Source organism: Bombina bombina, chromosome 3 (assembly GCF_027579735.1).
Source record: "Bombina bombina isolate aBomBom1 chromosome 3, aBomBom1.pri, whole genome shotgun sequence".
In the NCBI taxonomy this organism is placed as follows: Eukaryota; Metazoa; Chordata; class Amphibia; order Anura; family Bombinatoridae; genus Bombina; species Bombina bombina.
The window spans coordinates 94,511,816-94,536,646 of record NC_069501.1 but is presented as its reverse complement, the minus strand read 5'-3'; the positions used below and the strand labels follow the sequence as shown (position 1 = coordinate 94,536,646).

General features: G+C 43.4%; 1 protein-coding gene across 1 annotated transcript in view; it reads right to left on the bottom strand.

Annotated features, from left to right (window-relative positions):
* The window catches only part of BRWD1 (bromodomain and WD repeat domain containing 1), a gene marked incomplete in the record, with an annotated part of 1,309,461 nt that overhangs the window by 100,630 nt on the left and 1,184,000 nt on the right, over positions 1-24,831 (bottom strand). Inside the window, 1 exon segment of the mRNA XM_053705925.1 lies at positions 14,509-14,709. Within this exon segment, the coding sequence (XP_053561900.1) occupies positions 14,509-14,709 (201 nt within the window).

Genomic DNA, 24,831 nt, shown 5'->3' with positions numbered 1-24,831 from the left:
AAAAGCTTTTTGAAAGAAGAAGAGGGGGAAAAGGACGAACCATGTTTCTCCCATTCATTCTTAATAATGTCAGCCATCTTGACTGGAACCGGGAAGGCCTGGGGCACTACCCTGTCTTCATAAACCCTATCCAGTTTAGGGATCGAAGGTTCCTCTGATAGCTTTGGTTCCGGAACCTCCATTGTAGCAAGCAGAAAGCGCAAATGCTCCATCTTAAAATTTAAAATCTGGTTCCTCTGCGGACGGAGGCCTAGAAGTAGCCGATTCCGACCCAGAAGCATCATCCCCCGATAAGTCAGCAATGTCCTCCTTAGCAGATAATCTGTCAGACATCCAGTAGAGTCGAAGACCCCTAAGACTTATAAGTGCCGTACGTTCCGCTTGTGCTTAGTAGGGCGAGGCATCGCATTAATGGCCGCAGAAACCGCCGTCTGTAACTGATCGGCGAAGTCTGGAGGCCAAAGGGCTCCTCCTGCAGGAGGATTAGTAGTGCCCTGGGGAACTGCTTGTGTAATCGGAGAGGATTGTAGGGAACGCACCTCGCGGGGCGGAGAACCCACAGAGGTGGACAGCTCAGTCGTACTAAATACTTTATTCTTTTTAGATATAGAAATATTGTCAAAGCATGTGGAACAGAGTTGCGTCGGCGGTTCGACTGGAACCTCCTCACAGTAAACACAATTAATAGGCTTAGATAAAGAGGGGAGTATCCTCTAACATATCAGAGTCCCCCATAGCTTGCGCCTCAAAAAACCCCCGCCTCAATCTCTCACTAGTGAAATGACTGTTCCACACTGATGGAGCCTCATCTCACACAAGTGCAGCAGAAAACACAATAAACAATATTATGCATAATCAAATCCCCCCTGTTCAATAAACCCTTTCCGAGGGTATTACCCTAAATTCTATAAAGATAAAGGAGCCACACTGTGACCCTGTCTTCTTGCGTTATCATATATATACATATATATATATATATATATATATATATATATAAATGAAACAATCTTACCAGAATCAACACCGTGGAACAGGAGCATGGCCCTTCAAGTGTGACAGGGCACCATCTCTCCTGACATGGACTTGAGAGAAGAAAAGCAGGCAGCGAAGTCGGGATGGTTTCACAGAAAGACTCTCCCTGCATCTCTGGACTCTAACTTTCACCCATGCTCTCACTGAGAGGCTGACAGGACTACTTAAAACTCCAGTCCCATGTCTAAGAGTACTACCCTCCATAAGAGACTACTCCAAATTTTCCAACACTTCTCTGCTAACCTCCTGTGACGAAAGGCAAAGAATGACTGGGGGATGAGGGGAGTGGGGGAGGTATTTAAGCCTTTGGCTGGGGTGTCTTTGCCTACTTCTGGTGGCCAGTTTCTTAATTCCCACAAGTAATGAATGAAGCAGTCGACTCTCCTCCCATTAAGATGCAGAAAAAAAAAAAAAAAAAACAACAACTATAATTGCCTGAACAACACTACTGTAAATGCTGTCAGACCTGAAACTGCTTTTCCTGTTCTACAGGAAAAGAATGGTGATTTAACAGTATCGGCTCTTAGTGCATCGCACTCCCAATATGCAGGACATAAACCAGAAAAAGCTGCACAGAGTAAAACACTGCTCCGCTAAAAAACATAATTTATGCTTACCTGATAATTTCCTTTCTCCTGTAGTGTAGTCAGTCCACGGGTCATCCATTACTTTTGGGATTATATCTCCTCCCTAACAGGAAGTGCAAGAGGATCACCCAAGCAGAGCTGCTATATAGCTCCTCCCCTCTACGTCATACCCAGTCATTCGACCGAAACCAACGAGAAAGGAGAAACTATAGGGTGCAGTGGTGACTGGAGTTTAATTTAAAATTTAGACCTGCCGTAAAAACAGGGCGGGCCATGGACTGACTACACTACAGGAGAAAGGAATTTATCAGGTAAGCATAAATTATGTTTTCTCCTGTTAAGTGTAGTCAGTCCACGGGTCATCCATTACTTATGGGCTACCAATACCAAAGCTAAAAGTACACGGATGACGGGAGGGACAGGCAGGATCTTTACACGGAAGGAACCACTGCCTGAAGAACCTTTCTCCCAAAAACAGCCTCCGAAGAAGCAAAAGTGTCAAATTTGTAAAATTTCGAAAAGGTGTGAAGTGAAGACCAAGCTGCAGCCTTGCAAATCTGTTCAACAGAGGCCTCATTTTTAAAGGCCCAAGTGGAAGCCACAGCTCTAGTAGAATGAGCTGTAATTATTTCAGGAGGCTGCTGTCCAGCAGTCTCATAGGCTAAACGTATTATGCTACGAAGCCAGAAAGAGAGAGAGGTAGCAGAAGCTTTTTGACCTCTCCCCTGTCCAGAATAAACGACAAACAGGGAAGAAGTTTGGCGAAAATCTTTAGTTGCCTGCAAATAAAATTTCAGGGCACGGACGACGTCCAGATTGTGCAGAAGTCGTTCCTTCTTTGAAGAAGGGTTAGGACACAATGATGGAACAACAATCTCTTGATTGATATTCCTGTTAGTGACTACCTTAGGTAAGAACCCAGGTTTAGTACGCAGAACTACCTTGTCTGAATGAAAAATCAGATAAGGAGAATCACAATGTAAGGCCGATAACTCAGACTCTTCGAGCCGAGGAAATAGCCATCAAAAAAAGAACTTTCCAAGATAACAGCTTGATATCAATGGAATGAAGGGGTTCAAACGGAACACCCTGTAAAACGTTAAGAACTAAGTTTAAGCTCCACGGCGGAGCAACAGTTTTAAACACAGTCTTAATCCTGGCCAAAGCCTGACAAAAAGCCTGAACGTCTGGAACTTCTGACAGACGTTTGTGTAAAAGGATGGACAGAGCTGAGATCTGTCCCTTTAACGAACTAGCAGATAAACCCTTTTCTAAACCTTCTTGTAGAAAAGACAATATCCTAGGAATCCTAACCTTACTCCATGAGTAACTCTTGGATTCGCACCAATGCAAGTATTTACGCCATATTTTATGGTAAATTTTCCTGGTAACAGGTTTCCTAGCCTGCATTAAGGTATCAATCACTGACTCTGAGAATCCACGCTTTGATAGAATCAAGTGTTCAATCTCCATGCAGTCAGCCTCAGAGAAATTAGATTTTGATGTTTGAAAGGACCCTGAATCAGAAGGTCCTGTCTCAGAGGCAGAGACCATGGTGGACAGGACGAAATGTCCACTAGATCTGCATACCAGGTCCTGCGTGGCCACGCAGGCGCTATTAGAATCACCGATGCTCTCTCCTGTTTGATCCTGGCAATCAATCGAGGAAGTATCGGGAAGGGTGGAAACACATAAGCCATGTTGAAGACCCAAGGTGCTGTCAGAGCATCTATCAGTACCGCTCCCGGGTCCCTGGACCTGGATCCGTAACAAGGAAGCTTGGCGTTCTGGCGAGACGCCATGAGATCCAGATCTCCGAAGCAGTTGGGCAAATACCTCCGGATGAAGTTCCCACTCCCCCCGATGAAAAGTCTGACGACTTAGGAGATCCGCCTCCCAGTTCTCCATGCCTGGGATGTGGATCGCTGACAGGTGGCAAGAGTGAGACTCTGCCCAGCGAATTATCTTTGAGACTTCCATCATCGCTAGGGAACTCCTTCTCCCTCCCTGATGGTTGATGTAAGCCACAGTCGTGATATTGTCCGACTGAAACCTGATGAACCTCAGAGTTGTTAACTGAGGCCAAGCCAGAAGGGCATTGAAAACTGCTCTTAATTCCAGAATGTTTATTGGAAGGAGTCTCTCCTCCTGAGTCCATGATCCCTGAGCCTTCAGGGAATTCCAGACAGCGCCCCAACCCAGCAGGTTGGCGTCTGTTGTTACAATCGTCCAATCTGGCCTGCTGAAGGGCATCCCCCTGGACAGATGTGGCCGAGAAAGCCACCATAGAAGAGAATCTCTGGTCTCTTGATCCAGATTCAGCATAGGGGACAAATCTGAGTAATCCCCATTCCACTGACTTAGCATGCACAATTGCAGTGGTCTGAGATGCAGGCGTGCAAAAGGTACTATGTCCATTGCCGCTACCATTAAGCCGATTACCTCCATGCATTGAGCCACTGACGGGTGTTGAATGGAATGAAGGACACGGCAAGCATTTAGAAGTTTTGTTAACCTGTCCTCTGTCAGGTAAATTTTCATTTCTACAGAATCTATAAGAGTCCCCAAGAAGGGAACTCTTGTGAGTGGCAATAGAGAACTCTTTTCTACGTTCACCTTCCACCCATGCGACCTTAGAAATGCCAGAACTAACTCTGTATGAGACTTGGCAGTTTGGAAACTTGACGCTTGTATCAGAATGTCGTCTAGGTACGGAGCTACCGATATTCCTCGCGGTCTTAGTACCGCCAGAAGAGAGCCCAGAACCTTTGTAAAGATTCTTGGGGCCGTAGCTAACCCGAAGGGAAGAGCTACAAACTGGTAATGCCTGTCTAGGAAGGCAAACCTTAGGTACCGATAATGATCCTTGTGAATCGGTATGTGAAGGTAGGCATCCTTTAAATCCACTGTGGTCATGTACTGACCCTTTTGGATCATAGGTAAGATTGTCCGAATAGTTTCCATTTTGAACGATGGAACTCTTAGGAATTTGTTTAGGATCTTTAAGTCCAAAATTGGTCTGAAGGTTCCCTCTTTTTTGGGAACCACAAACAGATTTGAGTAAAACCCTTGTCCGTGTTCCGACCGCGGAACTGGGTGGATCACTCCCATTAGTAAAAGGTCTTGTACACAGCGTAGAAACGCCTCTTTCTTTATCTGGTTTGCTGACAACCTTGAAAGATGAAATCTCCCTTTTGGAGGAGAAGCTTTGAAGTCCAGAAGATATCCCTGAGATATGATCTCTAACGCCCAGGGATCCTGGACATCTCTTGACCAAGCCTGGGCGAAGAGAGAAAGTCTGCCCCCCACTAGATCCGTTTCCGGATCGGGGGCCCTCACTTCATGCTGCCTTAGGGGCAGCAGCAGGCTTTCTGGCCTGCTTGCCCTTGTTCCAGGACTGGTTAGGTTTCCAGCCCTGTCTGTAGCGAGCAACAGTTCCTTCCTGTTTTGGAGCGGAGGAAGTTGATGCTGCTCCTGCCTTGAAGTTACGAAAGGCACGAAAATTAGACTGTTTAGCCCTTGGTTTGGCCCTGTCTTGAGGCAGGGCATGGCCCTTACCTCCAGTAATGTCAGCGATAATTTCTTTCAAACCGGGCCCGAATAATGTCTGCCCTTTGAAAGGTATGTTAAGCAATTTAGATTTAGAAGTCACATCGGCTGACCAGGATTTAAGCCACAGCGCTCTACGCGCTTGAATGGCGAATCCGGAGTTCTTAGCCGTAAGCTTAGTTAAATGTACTACGGCATCAGAAATAAATGAATTAGCTAGCTTAAGGACTTTAAGCTTGTCTATAATCTCATCCAATGGAGCTGAGCTAATGGTCTCTTCCAGAGACTCAAACCAGAATGCCGCCGCAGCCGTGACAGGCGCAATGCATGCAAGGGGTTGTAATATAAAACCTTGTTGAACAAACATTTTCTTAAGGTAACCCTCTAACTTTTTATCCATTGGATCTGAAAAAGCACAGCTATCCTCCACTGGGATAGTGGTGCGCTTAGCCAGAGTAGAAACTGCTCCCTCCACCTTAGGGACCGTCTGCCATAAGTCCCGTGTGGTGGCGTCTATTGGAAACATTTTTCTAAATATAGGAGGGGGTGAAAAAGGCACACCGGGTCTATCCCACTCCTTGTTAATAATTTCTGTAAGCCTCTTAGGTATAGGAAATACATCAGTACACACCGGTACCGCATAGTATCTATCCAGCCTACATAATTTCTCTGGAATTGCAACCGTGTTACAATCATTCAGAGCCGCTAAAACCTCCCCTAGTAAAACACGGAGGTTCTCAAGCTTAAATTTAAAATTTGAAATGTCTGAGTCCAGTTTACTTGGATCAGATCCGTCACCCACAGAATGAAGCTCTCCGTCCTCATGTTCTGCAAATTGTGACGCAGTATCAGACATGGCTCTATTATTATCAGCGCACTCTGTTCTCACCCCAGAGTGGTCGCGTTTACCCCTAAATTCTGGCAATTTAGATAATACTTCAGTCATAACATTAGCCATGTCTTGCAAAGTGATTTGTATGGGCCGCCCTGATGTACTTGGCGCCACAATATCACGCACCTCCTGAGCGGGAGACGAAGGTACTGACACGTGAGGAGAGTTAGTCGGCATAACTTAACCCTCGTTGTCTGGTGAAATTTTCTTTATATGTACAGATTGGCTTTTATTTAAAGTAGCATCAATGCAATTAGTACACAAATTTCTATTGGGCTCCACATTGGCCTTTAAACATATTGCACAAAGAGATTCCTCTGTGTCAGACATGTTTAAACAAACTAGCAATTAGACTAGCAAGCTTGGAAAATACTCTTCAAATAAATTTACAAGCAATATAAAAAAACGTTACTGTGCCTTTAAGAAGCACAAAAAACTGTCACAGTTGAAATAACAATGAACCGAATTAGTTATAGCAACCAAATTTTCACAGTAAATGCATTAAGTTAGCAAAGGATTGCACCCACCAGCAAATGGATGATTAACCCCTTAGTACCCAAAAACGGATAACAATTTAATATAAGCGTTTTTATCACAGTCAAAATACAGTCTCACAGGTCTGCTGTGAGTGATTACCTCCCTCAAAACTAGTTTTGGAGACCCCTGGGCTCTGTAGAGACGTCCTGGATCATGGAGGAAGAAATAGGAAGACTGTGACTGAATTTTTACTGCGCAATAAAGCGCCAAAATAGGCCCCTCCCACTCATAATACAACAGTGGGGAAGCTCAGTAAACTGATTTTATTCATAAACAAACGACAGCCATGTGGAAAAATAATGCCCATAAAGTTTTATCACCAAGTACCTCAGAGAAAAACGATTAACATGCCAGTAAACGTTTAAATATAAAATTATGCAATGTTATTAATAAGCCTGCTGCTAGTCGCTTTCACTGCAGTGGAGGCTCAAATATAAGTTAAATGTAAACAGTATTTTCTTAGTGAAGTTCCATTCCCTAGAAATAACTCAGTGTAAACATACATACATATCAGCCTGATACCAGTCACTACTACTGCATTTAAGGCTGCACTTACATTACATCAGTATCAGCAGTATTTTCTCAGTCAATTCCATTCCTTAGAAAATAATATACTGCAACATACCTCCTTGCAGGTGAACCCTGCCCGCTGTCCCCTGTTCTGAAGTTACCTCACTCCTCAGAATGGCCGAGAACAGCAAATGGATCTTAGTTACGACCGCTAAGATCATACACAAACTCAGGTAGATTCTTCTTCTAATGCCGCCTGAGAAAGAACAACACACTCCGGTGCTGTTTAAAATAAACTTTTGATTGAAGAAATAAAAACTAAGTTTAACAACCACAGTCCTCTCACACGTCCTATCTATTAGTTAGGTGCAAGAGAATGACTAGGTATGACGTAGAGGGGAGGAGCTATATAGCAGCTCTGCTTGGGTGATCCTCTTGCACTTCCTGTTAGGGAGGAGATATAATCCCATAAGTAATGGATGACCCGTGGACTGACTACACTTAACAGGAGAAAATAGAAGGTCACGAGACACGCCTACTTTACACAGCAAGTGCATGTAAAAAACTAACCTTCTCCCTGCAAAATTAGCCTCCTTTCCACCATGCTACAATGGTGGATAGTGTTTAAAGGAAACAGTTAAGACCTGCAGTACAACAGTGAACGCACAATCTTGTTGCCTCATATTAAAGCAGAACAACGTATAAGCCCCACAATGTTAGCATATAAGCCCCGATCAGAATAAGCCAGTACTCCAGCTCGTCTGAAGGAAGTGCGACACTGAGGGATAACAGAAGGCAAAAAATAAGAGCAGAATGAAAGAAAGCCTCTCTTGAAGCTCTAGTAGCAAAACCGTTATTAAAAACGGAACCCGTGTACCCCTTATATTGCAATACCACAATAAGGTTTATGAGGAATCTATGGAAAAAAAATCAGAGCCATATTAACAAAGGTTAATTCCTTCAAGTCCAGAAAGAGTATGTACCCTTTAGTCTCCTCTCACATACACAAGGGGTGCCTGCATACTGCCATAGAATCAATCCTACTAAGGATTTATATATCCCCTAAAAATGCAGTACCTAAAGTTCTAGCCTCCTACCAGAAGACCTAAAACGCACTTACCTGCAATCTAGCTGTTCGGCAGTCAGACGTCTCACCCATCATGAAAGGATGCCACTCCTTAGAGCGACCTGTGAAAAAAGAAAGATCAGAATAAACCTACTCTGGCTTTCTGTACTAGGGAAGCAAAGTGTTAGGAAAACACAGCAAGGCCCACCTTTAAGTTCCTAACTGCTTTAAAGCAACCACTGCCCTACTGAAGAGACTAACATGGAGTACAGCTAGACCCAATCTTGAGAGGAAAGGTCAGAACAAACCCTTTCTGGCTTTCAAAATAATAAAATCTTGATTGAAGTGAAATAAATCCAATCTTCTTCAAACACCAAAGATTTCACCTCCTCCATGAACAGAGGCAAAGCGAATGACTGGGGGTTATGGGTAAGGGAAGTGACATTCAACAGCTTTGCTGTGGTGCTCTTTGCCTCCTCCTGCTGGCCAGGAGTGATATTCCCATTAGTGATGATGCTGCGGACTCACCATATCTTAGGAAAGAAAGAAAGATATTTTACCTCAAAATGTCTTAATTATTCTCACCCCATTGTAAAGGACTTTAAGCAGCAAATCAGTATGTCTGTCCCAGGACAGGCAACGGAGTGAGCCTCAGGCACACTCGTGTTATTTCCCTATTCAGTTTAAGGAAGTTTACTATGAAACGTCTAGAGAGTTAAGTGAAATCTCATGAGATCACAGTAAAAGAGTTCATGACCTCAGCACTGTTGATGCTGATTGGCTGCAGTTCATTTCTTTGCTTTTTTTTTTTTTTTTAAATATTTTACCTGCAGCTGGACAGCAGCAAAAGTATAACTTTTTACACAGGACTTACTCTGGTAAGCTCAGGAAATTGTGAGGTAAACTATCTTTTTTACATAGAGATGCTCAGGTGATATTTTCCTGTCAGCTTTTTACAATTATGCTGCATCACTTACAAGTGATTTAGCATATTAGTATTATGTCCCTTTAAGTCTTCACAGACACAATACACACCACCGCCAGTTCTTTGCGCTTGAATACTGGTGCACGGGCCCTCACAGAATAAGTGTATATGCCGTTAAGAAACAGTAGTAATGTTTACTTAAAGCGTTTTTTGTTAATGGACGTATATTGCACAAATTATTCTATTTCAAATTGAAATGCACCCAACTGAATTTATATTTTGACCTTTCTATCCCTTTAAGTATTAAACATTAGTATTATTATCGGTTATTTGTAGAGCGCCAACAGATTCCACAGCGCTATAAACAAAGGCGGAGTACAACAAAACAATTATAGGGATCAAATGGGTAGAGGGCCCAGCCAAGAGTTGCACTGTTGTAGTCAGCTCTTAAGAAGGTGATCTACAAACAGCTGGACTCTTAGGCTTACATGCTAAAGGGGTTCAGGGGATAGCAATGGAGGAGAGGAACTGGTATAAAGTAAGATTAGCGTAGGTTGTATGCATCCCTGAACAGTAGAGTCTTTAGGGAGCGCCAGTGGCGTCACTAGGGGGGGGCGGGCCGCACCCGGGTGACACCCACCAGGGGGTGACACCAAAAAAAAAAAAATTTTTTTTTTTTTAATTTTATTGAAATTCAAAGAAAAACAATGTTGAGATGCAAAGATTTTTTTTTATTAGAGGGGCTGGCATTTGTGAACATTGGTGGGACTGGGGAAGATGTAGACACACAATTTTTTTGCCCCTTGAGCCAGTGCTGCAATTTCAACAAATAGTTTTCCCGGCTGCTTTTGCTTGTTTGTACTTTGCTTCTCCCCTGCCCAATTTCGCTATGAATGTTGTGGGCATGCGCTGCTAGCCTAAACCTGCCTGCCTATCTGTGCTCACTGCTCAGTGACATGTGGAGTCACTCACTGCTGTGCTGTCTCTCTAAACGGGAACTGGCAAATCATGAGGGCATGCCTGGCACCTGACCGCATGACTGTTTGACACTGTCTTTAAAGTGAAGGAGCCACGTATGATGCCCACCAGACCATTACGGTTACGGTACACTAAGTGCACACTGAACAGGTAGGAGGGCGGGCGGGGGTCTGGGGGTGGGCAGAGTGCAGAAGTGATTGGCCATAAGAAGCGGTAGGCACGCGGCCCGGAGCTGTGCACTAACAGGCTTGGAACAGAGTCAGAGAGCAGAATTTTCATAGTTTGCACCTAAAACTTTTCTTTAGTGATTTATTTTTAGAGTGCTCTGTTTATCTTTCATTTGATGCTCTGCTGAGCCAGGGAGCAGCTCTAGGCATGAGCTTTATAATTAATGCAGTGCAGTTTACATATTTTGTATGTGTGTGTCTGAGTTTTTTTGTGTGTGTGTGTGTGTGTCTCAGTGTTTTTGTGTGTGTGTTTTTGTGTGTGTGTCTGAGTGTGTTTCCGAGTGTTTGTGTGTGCATCTGAGTATGTTTTAAGTGTGTCTGAGTGTTTGTATGTGTGTTTGCCTGTGTTTTTGTGTGTGTCTGCTTTCTGGGGGGGGGGGTGACACCATAACTTACCGCACCGGGTGACACCAACCCTAGTGACGCCACTGGGGAGCGCTTAAAGCTTTCAAAACTAGGGGAGTCTCTTGTGGAGCGAGGCAGAGAGTTCCACAAGATGGGAGCTAGTCTGGAGAAGTCCTGTAAACGGGAGTGTGATAAGGTAACAAGAGAGGAGGAGAGTAGGAGGTCATGAGCAGAGCGAAGGGGACGTGAGGGAGAGTATCTGGAGTCAAGGTCTGAGATATAGGGGGGTGCAGTGCAGTTGAGGGCTTTGTATGGCAGAGTGAGAATTTTGTGTTTGATCCTAGAGGCAAGAGGAAGCCAGTGAAGGGATTGGCAGAGAGGTGCAGCAGATGAAAAGCGACGTGTAAGGAAGATGAGTCTGGCAGAGGCATTCATTATGGATTGTAAAGGAGCAAGGCGGCAGGTGGGGAGACCAGAGAGGACAGAGTTGCAGTAATCGAGGCGGGAAAGGAAGAGAGAGTGGATTAAAATCTTAGTTGTGTCTTGTGTAAGGAAGTGTCTAATTTTAGAGATGTTTTTAAGGTGGAAGCGGCAGGCTTTAGCCAAGGACTGAATGTGAGGAGTGAAAGAAAGATCTGAGTCAAATGTGACCCCGAGACATCGGGCATGCAGGGTAGGGGTAATGATGGAGTTGTCGACAGTTATAGAGAGATTGGGGGTGGAGATTTTGGAAGAAGAGGGGGAAATAAGCTCAGTTTTGGAGAGATTTAGCTTGAGGTAGTGAGAGGACATCCAGGAAGAGTTGTGAGAAAGACAGTTAGTGACACGGGTTAGCAATGAAGGAGATAGGTCTGGTGCAGAGAAGTAGATTTGGGTGTGGTCGGCATACAAATGATATAGGGAAACCATGGGACTTTATTAGGGAACCTAGTGATGACATGTAGATTGAGAAGAGAAGGGGACCGAGGACAGAGCCTTGCGGTACTCCGACAGAAAGTGGTGACGGGGCAGAGAAGGCCCCAGAGAAGGCTACACTAAATGTACAGTTTGACAGGTAGGAAGAGAGCCACGAGAGGGCTGTGTCACAGATGCCGAAGGATTGGAGGGTTTGGAGCAAAAGAAGGTGATCAACAGTGTCAAAGGCTGCGGACAGATCAAGGAGGATAAGCAGAGAGAAGTGGCCTTTTGATTTTGCTGTAAATAGGTCATTGGTATCCTTAACTATTGCTGTCTCTGTGGAGTGATGGGGACGAAATCCAGATTGCAGTGGGTCAAGAAGGGAGTTTAACGTAAGGAAATGGGATAGGCGTGCATATACTAGTTTTTCGAGAAGCTTTGAGGCAAGAGGGAGGAGGGAAATAGGGCGGTAGTTGGATGTTGAGGTAGGATCAAGGGAAGGTTTTTTGAGGATAGGTGTGACCAGTGCATGTTTCAGCGATGAGGGAAATATAACAGTGCTGAGGGAGAGGTTGAAAATGTGTGTTAGTATAGGGGTAAGGGTAGCAGAGAGGGAGGGGAGTAGCTGTGAGGGGATAGGGTCAAGGGGACAGGTAGTGAGGGGAGAGCGCAGTATAAGTGCCGAAACTTCTTCCTGAGTAACAGGGGAGAATGAGCTAAGTTTAAGGTTATGTGGGTTTTGGTTGATTGAGAGCATTTGAGGGGGTGAGAGAATGGAATTATGTTGAGAGCTGATTTCATTTCTGATGGAGTCAATTTTGTTATGGAAGTGGCTGGCAAAGTCTTGAGCTGACAGAGAAGTTGTATTAGGAGGTTGGGGAGGGAGGAGGAGAGTATTGAAAGTGGAGAACAGATGTTTTGGGTTTGAAGAAAGATTAGAGATAAGAGTAGAGAAGTAGTGTTGCTTATGGAGATTAAGGGCAGAATAGTAGGAGTTCAAGATGAATTTGTAGTGAAGAAAATCAGCTGAACTCAGAGATTTTCTCCAGTGCTGCTCAGCAGTACAGGAACATTTGCGTAGGTAACGTGTCAGAGTAGTATGCCAGGGCTGAGGATGAGTGTGTGATTTCCGAGCTATGGTAAGAGGGGTCAGATTGTCAAGGACGGACGTAAGGGTGGAATTATAGTGGCAGATAGATTGTTCAGGGCAGGAGAAGGATGAGAGGAGAGGTTCGAGGGAAATAGCAAGATGTTGCTGATCTAATGACATAATGCTTCTGTGAAGTTTGGTGTGAGGAGTAGAAGGAGGGAGAGTTGTAGGGAGGGATATGTTATGTTGCAAGTAAGGAGATGGTGGTTAGAAAGAAGGAGTTTGTGAAGTTTGAGAGAGTGCATCGATAGCTAAAGATCAGGTCAAGAAAGTGACCGTCTGTGAGTGGGAGAATCAGTCCATTGTGACAAACCGAAAGAGGAAGTGAGTTGCAGAAGTTGTTTTGCAGAGGAGGCAGTGGGATTGTCAAGAGGGATGTTGAAGTCATCAAGAATGAGGGCAGGGGTGTCTGGGGAAAGGAAATAAGGTAGCCAGGCAGCCAAGTGATCTAGAAATTGAGTTGAGAAGCCAGGGGGTGGGTATATGACTGAAACACGTATAGAGAGAGGAGAGAATAAGCGAATCATGTGGGTTTCGAAAGAGCGAAATGTGAGGGAAAAGATGGGATGTATTTGTTGAAAGGTGCAACGAGAGGAAAGTAAAATACCTACACCACCTCCTTGTCTATTACCAGACCTAGGGGTGTGGCTGAAGTGGAGACCCCCATGTGACAGAGCAGCAGTGGATGCTGTGTCTAGGGGAGCCAGGTTTCTGTTAGGGCCAGAAGGTTGAGGGAGCGGGAGATAAAGAGGTCATGTATAGAGGTGAGCTTGTTGCAAACAGAACGAGAGTTCCAGAGTGCGCAAGTGAAAGGGGTAGTGGCTTTTGATGCAAGAGGAATGGGAGTAAGGTTTGCAGAGTTTTGTTTTCTGAGTCTATGGGACGGTACACATGGATGTGCACGGCTAGGCAGTTGTTGGGGACCAGGATTAGGGGAGATGTCACCCGTAGTTAGTAAAAGCATGAGAAATACAAGGTAACCAATATTTATGCCCCCATTTGAAAAGAAACATAATACCAAAAGTATGTTTGCATCATAGTTGAATAGCAGACGGGCAAAATGTCCAGACGACCAGAAATGTCTGGAATACCTGACAGAGAGCTATGTTAAGGGCTTATATCTTATCTTCTGGTGCTACACATGTTGCAAATAGGAGAAAAACAAAAGAACAAGGAAAGATGAAGAAGTAGAGAACCGCATAAAAAGAACTGGACATCACTGCTATATATACTCACAAGTCTTAAAGGGACAGTCAGGTCCCAAAATATCTTTCATGATTTAAATAGGAAATGTAATTTAAACAACTTTCCAATTTACTTTTATCACAAATTTTTCTTTGCTCTCTTGGTATTTTTAGTTGAAAGCTAATTCTAAGAGGTTAATATGCTGATTTATTAGTCCTTGAAGACTGCCTCTAATTTGAATGCATTTTGGCCACTAGAGGGCATTAGTTCATGTGTTTCATATAGAGAACATTGAGCTCTTGCACGTGAAGTTGCCCTGGAGTGAGCACTGATTGGCTAAAATGCAAGTCTGTCAAAAGAACTGAAATAAGGGGACAGTTTGCAGAAGCTTAGATACAAGGTAATCACAGAGGTAAAAAGTGTATTTCTATAACAGTGTTGGTTATGCAAAACTAAGGAATGGGTAATAAAGGTATAATCTTTCTTTTTAAACAACAAAAATTGTGGTGTTGACTGTCCCTTTAAGTAATATGAGAGAAATTGTGCTACATTAAAAAATTATATAGACACTGAACTAACGTTTTAAAATGTTGTCTTCATGCACTACAGATAACAAACAAACAACTACCTTTGTACTTAAGGAAAGAACTACTCTGTCTTTCACTGGGTCCCATAGCCTTTTTAAAGCCATTAACTCCTGAGTTGTTAGTACAGGAAGCAGAGTGATTACTGAATTCAGTTTCTTTTGAGCTCTTGGATGAGGAGGAATCAGAGGAATGCGTAGATGAAGACGTAGAGGATGTTGAAAAATGATCTTCAGTTTCACTTTCTATAAAGTAAAAATAAAAAAAATATATTACAAATGTAGACTGACCAAACACAGCAAATTAAAATGCAGTAATGATGCATTTTACAAAATGAAAATATTTTAGCAGAGGAAAATAAAAAAAAGTTACATAACAAATTCTCACAAGCAAGTCCTGCAAGTCAAACATGCATTAGGTTTTTGATCTATTCCAGAACTACAATGGGTAACAAAATTTATTAAAAATAGGTTTCCAGAAAATTAGGATCTCTAACCATCTCAAGTCTGTGAAGTAAAGTCTGAATGAAAATTTTGTCATAAAGATGGAAATCAATCTTCCACTGAGTAATGTAAATGTGCAGAAAAGTGAAGTTGAACAAAAGCAATGGACAAACCTTTAGTAATGGGACCCAATTGTCAAAAAAAAAGTGGTCTAAATATTGTAATAAGCTTACATATTTGTGAAACAGTAAAAACAAAATTGCTGGAGAAACACCCAATGTTTAGAATGAGGAGGACATGGCCAAAGCATTCTCTAGACTTTGAAACAAATTTGAACTAGAAACAAAATGTACGATTCTTTCATAATGGTAAGTCCACAAATCACCACATGTGGGATTACACTCCAAGCAACAAGGAGGCGGCAAAAACACCCCAATATACCAGAGCTCTGAACCCTCCCACTATCTGTGTCATACATATGGCCAAGTAGAGGAGGGAAAACAGAAAAGTAGGAAAGGACAAAGCGGTGCAAATGGAGTGCAAAACAGGTTGTGTCGCAAACTGTACTGAAAGACCAGACTGGGACTTGTGGAATCTCACCATCATAAAATAAATCAGGTAAGCATACATTTTGTTTTCTTTCATAAGATGGTTAGAGTCCACAAGACATCACATGTGGGATCTTATAACCAAGCAGTGAAGTCAAAGAAACCACAAAGTAATAGGGTGGCACAAGAAAAGTAAGGCATGTGAATTACTAATCAAGCACCATGGCCGTCAGAATGGCAAAAGTTTGAAAACACGTGCAAATGTGACTAGGTGGCTGTCTTACAAATCTGGTTTATTGAGGCTTCAGTACCAAAGAAGTAGCACTGCTCTAGATGAATAAGCAGTAAAAAAAAGTTGTTAGGTCCAGAGAAATATATAAATAAGGAAAAATGTTCAGAATGATTTGATGGCGTCCATATAGACATCTATTGGACGCCATCACAGGGGTGAGTGTTCAACACTAATCAACCTTGATCTCTCTGCTGCATTTGAAACAGTAGACCACAACATTTTATTAAACCACCTGCAGGATGTCTGTGGGTTGGTTGGTACAGTCCTAAGTTAGTTCAAATAATTTCTGACCGAACCCAGAGTGTAATGTATGCTCCTCTGCACATAATACCTTGCTGTGCGGAGTCCCACAGGGCTCCATCCCATCTCCCATGGTATTTGCAGGGCATATGCAGACAGAAATAAGACAACATGTTATCTTTGTTAAACAAACAACACACAACTATATATCTTCTCCAAGCCAAACTCAAATGTAATAGAAACAGCCAATATGTATCTTGCTGATCTCTGGGATTGGATGAATACCAACTGGTTGAAACCAAATGCCTACGAAACAGAAGTGTTTGTGCTGGGCAGAAGGTACATGAGGAAAACTAAGCTGCAACAATATCAACACATTAGTCTGCAATGTGGAGAATCAAAACCACAAACCTTAGTAAGAAATCTTGAAATGTTATACATCAGCCACAGTCCAAGCCTAAATATTTCATTTTAAGAATATAGAAAGGACACCTGATTACTGCAGAGCATCTTCTCACTATCATCCATGCTTTAGTGACATTGCATTTGGACTATTGCAATGCACTTTATTATGGTCCCCCAGAAAAACAAAATTGATTTATATTTCTTTTCTGGCAGGGAGAGTCCACAACGATTCCTTACTGTTGGAAAATACAGCACCTGGCCACCAGGAGGAGGCAAAGACACCCCAGCCAAAGGCTTAAATATCTCTCCCACTTCCCCTATCCTCCCAGTCATTTGGTAGAGAGAACAAGGAAAAGTAGGAGAAACATCAGAGTATAAAGGTGCCAGAATAAATTATAAAAAGGGAGCTGACTAAACAAAAATATCTTACTGGCAGGGTCGTGAACTCTCCCTGCCAGGAAAGAAAGGAATTTTTCTGGTAAGCATAAATTTTGTTTTCTTTCCATAAGGCAGGGAGAGTCCACAACTTCATTCCTTACTGTTGGGAAAACCATACCCAAAGCTCCAGAGGACACTGAAGGAATAACGGGAGGGAACAAAAAGGAGGCGAACCCTAATCTGAGGGCACCACAGCCTGCAAAACCTTTCTCCCGAAAGCTGCTTCAGCCGAAGCAAACACATCAAACTTGTAAAATTTAGAAAAAGTATGTAAGGAAGAGCAGGTAGCCGCCTTACAAATCTGATCCATATAGGTTTCGTTCTTAAAGGCCAAGGAAGAAACTACTGCTCTAGTGGAATGAGCCATAATCCTCTCAGGAGGCTGTTGCCCCGCTGTCTCATAAGCTAGGCGGATGACACTCCTCAACCAGAAAGACAGGGAAGACGTAGTGGCCTTCTGACCTCAAAGTTTATCTACATAGATGACAAACAAAGATGAAGCGTGGAGCAAACGTTCCTTTGCCGAGGAAGGATTGGGACACAAGGAAGGAACAATAATCTCCTGATTAATGTTACAATCTAACACCACCTTAGGAAGGAAACCTAACTAAGTACGTAAAACTGTCTTATCGGAGTGTAAAACAAGGTAAGGGGGCTCACATTGCAAGGCAGAAATCTCAGAGACTGTGCGAGCAGAGGCAATAGCCAACAGAAACAGAACCTTCCAGGATAACAGTTTAATGTCAACATTATGCATTGGCTCAAACAGAGCCTGCTGCAACACACGAACAACAAGGTTGAGACTTCAAGGCGCAGCCACCCTTCTAAACACAGGTCTGATCCTAGTCAGAGCCTTAACAAAGGACTGCACATTCGGAAGCTCAGTCAATCTCTTGTGCAGTAACACCGACAGGGCCGATATCTGTCCCTTCAGAGAACTAGCAGATAGATCCTTCTCCAGTCAATCCTGGAGAAAAGATAAAATTCTGGCAACCTTAACCATATGTCAAGAAAAACCACGCTCTTAACACCAGTGCAGATCCCTCAATCTCGACCCATACCTGGGTAGTTTGGCATTTAGACAGGAGGCCGAAGTCTATCGTCAGCATCCCCCATCTGGAACATATCTCTGCAAATACCTCGGGTGGACCATTCCCCCAGGTGAAAGGATTGCCTGCTAAGGAAGTCTGCTTCCCAGTTGTCCACACCTGGAATGTGAATCGCTGACAGCATACAGTTGTGGGTCTCCACCCATTCCAGGATCTGAGAAACCTCTCATCGCTAAGGAACTCCTCGTTCCTCCCTGATTGTTGATGTAGGCCACCGAAGTTATATTGTCCGATTGAAATATGATAAATTGGGATGAACCCAGATGGGGCCAAGCCTTTAGGGCATTGAAGATTGCCTGAAGTTGCAAAATATTGATCGGTAACGTGGACTCCTCCCGAGTCCACAGACCATGTGCCTTCCTGGCACCCCAGCCGGATAGACTTGCGTCCGTTGTCTCAATCTCCCAGGATGGTCTCAAGAAGCACGTGCCTAAGGGCAGGTGATCTTGACAGAGCCACCAAGAGAGTGAATCTCTCGACAGGCTGTCCGGTATTATCTTTTGGGACAGGTCTGAATAGTCGCCGTTCAATTGTCTCAGCATGCATAGTTGTAAGGGTCTGAGATGTTATCTGGCGAAAGGAATGATGTCCATACAGGACACCATGATGCCAATCACCTCCATACACTGGGCCACCGAAGGACTAAAGAAGGCCTGGAGGGCAAGGCAAGCTGATGTTAGCTTGCAACGTCTTTGATCTGTTAGAAAAATCTTCATGGATACCGAGTCTATAACTGTATGTAGGAAATTTGCCCTGGTATTTGGAGTAAGAGAACTCTTTTCCAAATTTATCTTACATCCATGTGACCGAAGAAGACTTAGAAGGAATTCTGAGTGCTCCCTTGCTAGCCAAAAATATGGTGCCTGTACCAAGATATCGTCCAGGTAAGGTGCAACTGCGATACCTCATGTTCTGGCAACTGCTAGGAGAGCTCCTAGAACCTTTGAAAATATTCTTGGAGAAGTAGCTAAGCCTAACGGAAGTGCTATGAACTGAAAGTGTTGGTCCAGAAAAGCAAACCTTAGGTATTGAAAATTTTCCTTGTGTATCAGAACGTGAAGGCATGGATCCTTCAGGTCTATGGTAGTCAAACTGTCCTTCCTGAACCAGGGGAAGGATTGATCATATTGTCTCCATCTTGAAGGATGGGATGCTTAGAAAATTTGTTTAGACACTTCAAGTCCAGAATTAGACGAAAAGTTCCCTCCTTTTTGGGAACTACGAAGAGGTTTGAATAAAACCCCAGACCTCTTTCTGATGCAGGTACCGGAACAATTACTCCTAAAGAGACTAGAAGGCAGTCCTCTTCTCTGGTCTTGTAGACAGTCTGGAGAGAAGGAATTTGCCCCTGGGTCGATGAGACTTAAATCCTATCCGATATCCTATCCGAGATACGACCTCCAGAACCCAAGTGTCCTGAACATCCTGAAACCAAGAGTCTGAGAAATGGGACAATCTGCCCCCTACTCAATCCGATCCCGGATCGGGGGCCACCCCTTCATGTCGATTTATCATCGGCGGGCTTCTTTGCCTGTTTGGACTTGTTGTTTTGTATTAGAGGAAGTTGAAGCTGCGCCACTCTTGAAATTTCGAAAGGAACGAAAATTAGTCTGTTTGGTCCTTAATTTGTTGGACCTATCCTGAGGAAGGGCGTGACCTTTTCCTCCAGTAATATCAGAAATGATCTCTTTCAGTCCAGGCCCGAATAGGGTCTGCCCCTTGAAGGGAATATTGAGAAGCTTAGACTTTGAAGTAACGTCAGCTGACCAGGATTTAAGCCATAGCGCCCTACGCGCCTGAATAGCAAAACCTGAGTTTTTAGCCGTTAGCTTGGTTAAATGAACAACGGCGTCAGAAACAAATCAATTGGCTAGCTTAAGAGCTTTAAGCTTGTCAAGGATATCATCAATGGGGTTTCTACCTGTAGAGCCTCTTCTAGAGACTCAAACCAGAAGGCCGCAGCAGCAGTGACTGGGGCAATGCATGCAAGAGGCTGGAGAATAAAACCTTGTTGAATAAAAATTTTCTTAAGGTAACCCTCTAATTTTTTGTCCATTGGATCTAGAAAAGCACAACTGTCCTCGACAGGGATAGTTGTACGCTTCGCTAGGGTAGAGACTGCTCCCTCCACCTTAGGGACCGTTTCCCCCAAGTCCCTTGTAGCGGCATCTATGGGAAACATCTTTTTAAAAACAGGAGGGGGAGAGAACGGTACACCTGGTCTATCCCATTCCTTAGTAATCATTTCTGAAAACCTCTTAGGTATTGGAAAAATATCAGTATAAACAGGCACTGCATAGTATTTATCCAATTTACACAATATCTCTGGGACTACAATGGCGTCACAGTCATCCAGAGTTGCTAAAACCTCCCTGAGCAACATGCGGAGGTGTTCAAGCTTAAATTTAAATGTAGACATATAAGAATCAGGTTGAAGTGTCTTTCCTGAATCAGAAAAATCACCCACAGATAGAAGCTCTCCTTCTTCTGCTTCTGCACATTGTGAGGGTATATCAGACATAGCTACTAAAGAGTCAGAGAGCTCTGTATTTGTTCTAGCCCCAGAGCTGTCTCGCTTTCCTTGTAACCCTGGCAGTTTGGACAATACTTCTGTAAGAGTATGATTCATAACTGCCGCCATGTCTTGTAAAGTATACGCAATGGGCGCACTAGATGTACTTGGCGCCCCTTGAGCGGGAGTTATAGGCTCTGACACGTGGGGAGAGTTAGTCGGCATAACTTCCCCCTTGTCAATTTCCTCTGGTGATAAATCTTTTAAAGCCAGAATATGGTCTTTATAACTTATAGTAAGATCAGTACATTTGGTACACATTCTAAGAGGGGGTTCCACAATGGCTTCTAAACATAATGAACAAGGAGTTTCCTCTATGTCAGACATGGTTAACAGACTAGTAATGAGACCAGCAAGCTTGAAAAACACTTTAATTAATGTGAAAAAGCAGATTATAAAAAAACGGTACTGTGCCTTTAAGGGAAAAAAACAAACACAAAAACTGCAAAACAGTGAAAAAAGCAGTTAACTTTATGAAATTTTTACAGTGTGTATAACAGACTAAAATAGCATTGCACCCACTTGCAAATGGATGATTAACCCCTCAGGCTCAAAAACGAAGCAAAAAAACGGTAAAACCGTTAAAACAGTCACAAGCAAACTGCCACAGCTCTACTGTGGCTCCTACCTTCCCATAAAACGACTTTTGTAGGCACAAAAAAACCCTTTACAGAGGTCCAATATGTCAGGGGACTCCTTCAGGGAAGCTGGATGTCTCAGAATGTAAAAACAACTGCGCAATTAGAGCGCAAAAATAGGTCCCTCCCACCATGCACTCAAAGTGAAAGGGCCATAAATAACTACTCCTAGGAGAAATCTAGTCAGCCATGTGGAAATCTAGGCCCCACATAAAGATTTATCACTATCAGTAAAAAAACGTTCTTTATATATATGCAAACGTTTTACATACTAAGCCATAATAGAAAGTAATATGAATATTACCCTTTACTGCAAGCATGATGCCAGTCGTTATTAAATCACTGCAATCAGGCTTACCTTAAATATATCAGGCACTGTCAGCATTTTCTAGTTCTTATTCCTCTAGAAAAAAAATATACTGAACATACCTCAGGGCAGTTAATTCTGCAGGCCGTTCTCCCAGCTGAAGTTTCCCCATACTCTTCAGTTATGTGTGAGAACAGCAGTGGACCTTAGTTACAACCTGCTAATATCATCAAAAACCTCAGGCAAAACTCTTCTTCTAATTTCTGCCTGAGGTAAAAAACAGTACAACCCCGGTACCGTTTAAAAATAACAAACTTTTGATTGAAGATAAACTACACTAATTCACCACATCTCTCTTGATACTTCCCTTGTCGAGAGCTGCAAGAGAATGACTGGGGGTGGCAGTTAGGGGAGGAGCTATATAGACAGCTCTGCTGTGGGTGATCGTCTTGCAGCTTCCTGTTGGGAAGGAGAATATCCCACAAGTAATGGATGAATCCGTGGACTGGATACACCTTACAAGAGAAAGTGGTAACAATATCTGTGTCAATTTTTAAAATAACTAAATTAGCAATGAGACTGAAATCTACCCAACTGAGCAAGCTGTTTCTGTTGAAGCATACTGGTTGTGCACCCGCAGTGCAGGTTCATATAAATCCCACTTAAACACAGAGGACTCTGGGAGTCAAAGCTTCTCAGCCTTTTGGCTATGATCAAGTGTAGTACCGACTCCCTATAAGGCAGGAGGAGTTGGGAAACGTATCAATGACTTAAGGCTGGGAAGTGTGAAGCCTGGGGTCAGAAGGGAGGCCCTATGGATGTCTGGCTCCAGCTAAATGCACTCACTCTAAGCACATGGATCATGGCTTTCCATCAGGATGCTTGGTCCCTTAATTTGTATTTTTGCCCTGTCTCCATGTGGGCTAGGGAGCACTATATGTGCACAACACTTGCCTAGTGCCACTGAACTACCAGGAGTAGTGGCAGTGCTCCTGGTAGGGATGGATCTCCCTTAAACCCTTATTACTACTTTTGGGCTAAAACCACACTGGATTTGATTTTTGACTATGCACATGATTTTGTTTAGTTTGCACCTCCCACCTGGTGGGAGTCAGGGAGGGACCCTAGGCCTTCTGGTTTTGGGACCTGTCTTGTTGCCTTCATGGGGCTGGTGGCAGCAGCCCCTAGGAAAGTTTGAAACCCTGGAGGATGGAGGCCACGCCTCCAGGGGGAAGATTCTAGTTCTCCATCTGGTGCCCCAGCCGAAAGATGGAGAAAATAACTTCTGATGTCTGCAGGACCTTCTGGCCGGGGGACCAAGAAGAGCAATGAGTCTGCACGGCCAGGGAACCCGAAGATCTTGCCCTCCCGAGAGCACATTAAAAAAAATGGCTTGGAGACCGCTTCATACTTACAAAAGAATTTCCCATCCTACAAAAGGAAGAATGAGTAGATGTAGCATAGGCTTATTATTCCTATGCAAGGAAGAAAGGCATTAGCAATATGTTTAAAGGACAAATCTAACTCAAAAGATGAATGGAGAGAGAATAGGTAATCTGGAGAGAAATGCAAAAAAAAAAATAAGATAGCACAAAAATAAACACTGTTGCCTTCTGCCTTCTCAAAGAGTGTCTACAGGATGCTGTGATACCAAGAAAACATAATTTATGCTTACCTGATAAATTCCTTTCTTCTGTAGTGTGATCAGTCCACGGGTCATCATTACTTGTGGGATATTAACTGCTCCCCTACAGCAAGTGCAAGAGGATTCACCCAGCAGAGTTGCTATATAGCTCCTCCCCTCTACGTCACCTCCAGTCATTCGACCAAGGACCAACGAGAAAGGAGAAGCCAAGGGTGTAGTGGTGACTGGAGTATAATTTAAAAAATATTTACCTGCCTTAAAAAACAGGGCGGGCCGTGGACTGATCACACTACAGAAGAAAGGAATTTATCAGGTAAGCATAAATTATGTTTTCTTCTGTTAAGTGTGATCAGTCCACGGGTCATCATTACTTGTGGGATACCAATACCAAAGCAAAAGTACACGGATGACGGGAGGGATAGGCAGGCTCTTTATACAGAAGGAACCACTGCCTGAAGAACCTTTCTCCCAAAAATAGCCTCCGAGGAAGCAAAAGTGTCAAATTTGTAAAATTTAGAAAAAGTATGAAGCGAAGACCAAGTTGCAGCCTTGCAAATCTGTTCAACAGAGGCCTCATTCTTAAAGGCCCAAGTGGAAGCCACAGCTCTAGTGGAATGAGCTGTAATTCTTTCAGGAGGCTGCTGTCCAGCAGTCTCATAAGCTAAACGAATTATGCTACGAAGCCAAAAAGAGAGAGAGGTAGCAGAAGCTTTTTGACCTCTCCTCTGACCAGAGTAAACGACAAACAGGGAAGACGTTTGTCGAAAATCTTTAGTTGCCTGTAAATAAAATTTAAGGGCACGAACTACATCCAGATTGTGCAAAAGACGTTCCTTCCTCGAAGAAGGATTTGGGCACAAGGATGGAACAACAATCTCCTGATTGATATTCCTGTTAGTGACTACCTTAGGTAAGAACCCAGGCTTAGTACGCAGAACTACCTTATCCGAGTGAAAAATCAAATAAGGAGAATCACAATGTAAGGCTGATAACTCAGAGACTCTTCGAGCCGAGGAAATAGCCATTAAAAATAGAACTTTCCAAGATAACAACTTTATATCAATGGAATGAAGGGGTTCAAACGGAACACCCTGTAAAACGTTAAGAACAAGGTTTAAACTCCATGGTGGAGCCACAGCTTTAAACACAGGTTTAATCCTGGCCAAAGCCTGACAAAAAGCCTGAACGTCTGGAACTTCTGACAGACGCTTGTGTAACAGAATGGACAGAGCTGAGATCTGTCCCTTTAAGGAACTAGCGGATAACCCCTTTTCTAAACCTTCTTGTAGAAAAGACAATATCCTAGGAATCCTAACCTTACTCCAAGAGTAACCTTTGGATTCGCACCAATATAGGTATTTACGCCATATTTTATGGTAAATCTTTCTGGTAACAGGCTTCCTAGCCTGTATTAAGGTATCAATAACTGACTCAGAAAAACCACGCTTTGATAAGATCAAGCGTTCAATTTCCAAGCAGTCAGCTTCAGAGAAGTTAGATTTTGATGTTTGAAAGGACCCTGAATCAGAAGGTCCTGTTTCAGAGGTAACGACCAAGGTGGACAGAATGACATGTCCACCAGATCTGTATACCAAGTCCTGCGTGGCCATGCAGGCGCTATTAGAATCACTGATTCTTTCTCCTGTTTGATTCTGGCAATCAATCGAGGAAGCATCGGGAAAGGTGGAAACACATAAGCCATCCTGAAGGTCCATGGTGCTGTCAAGGCA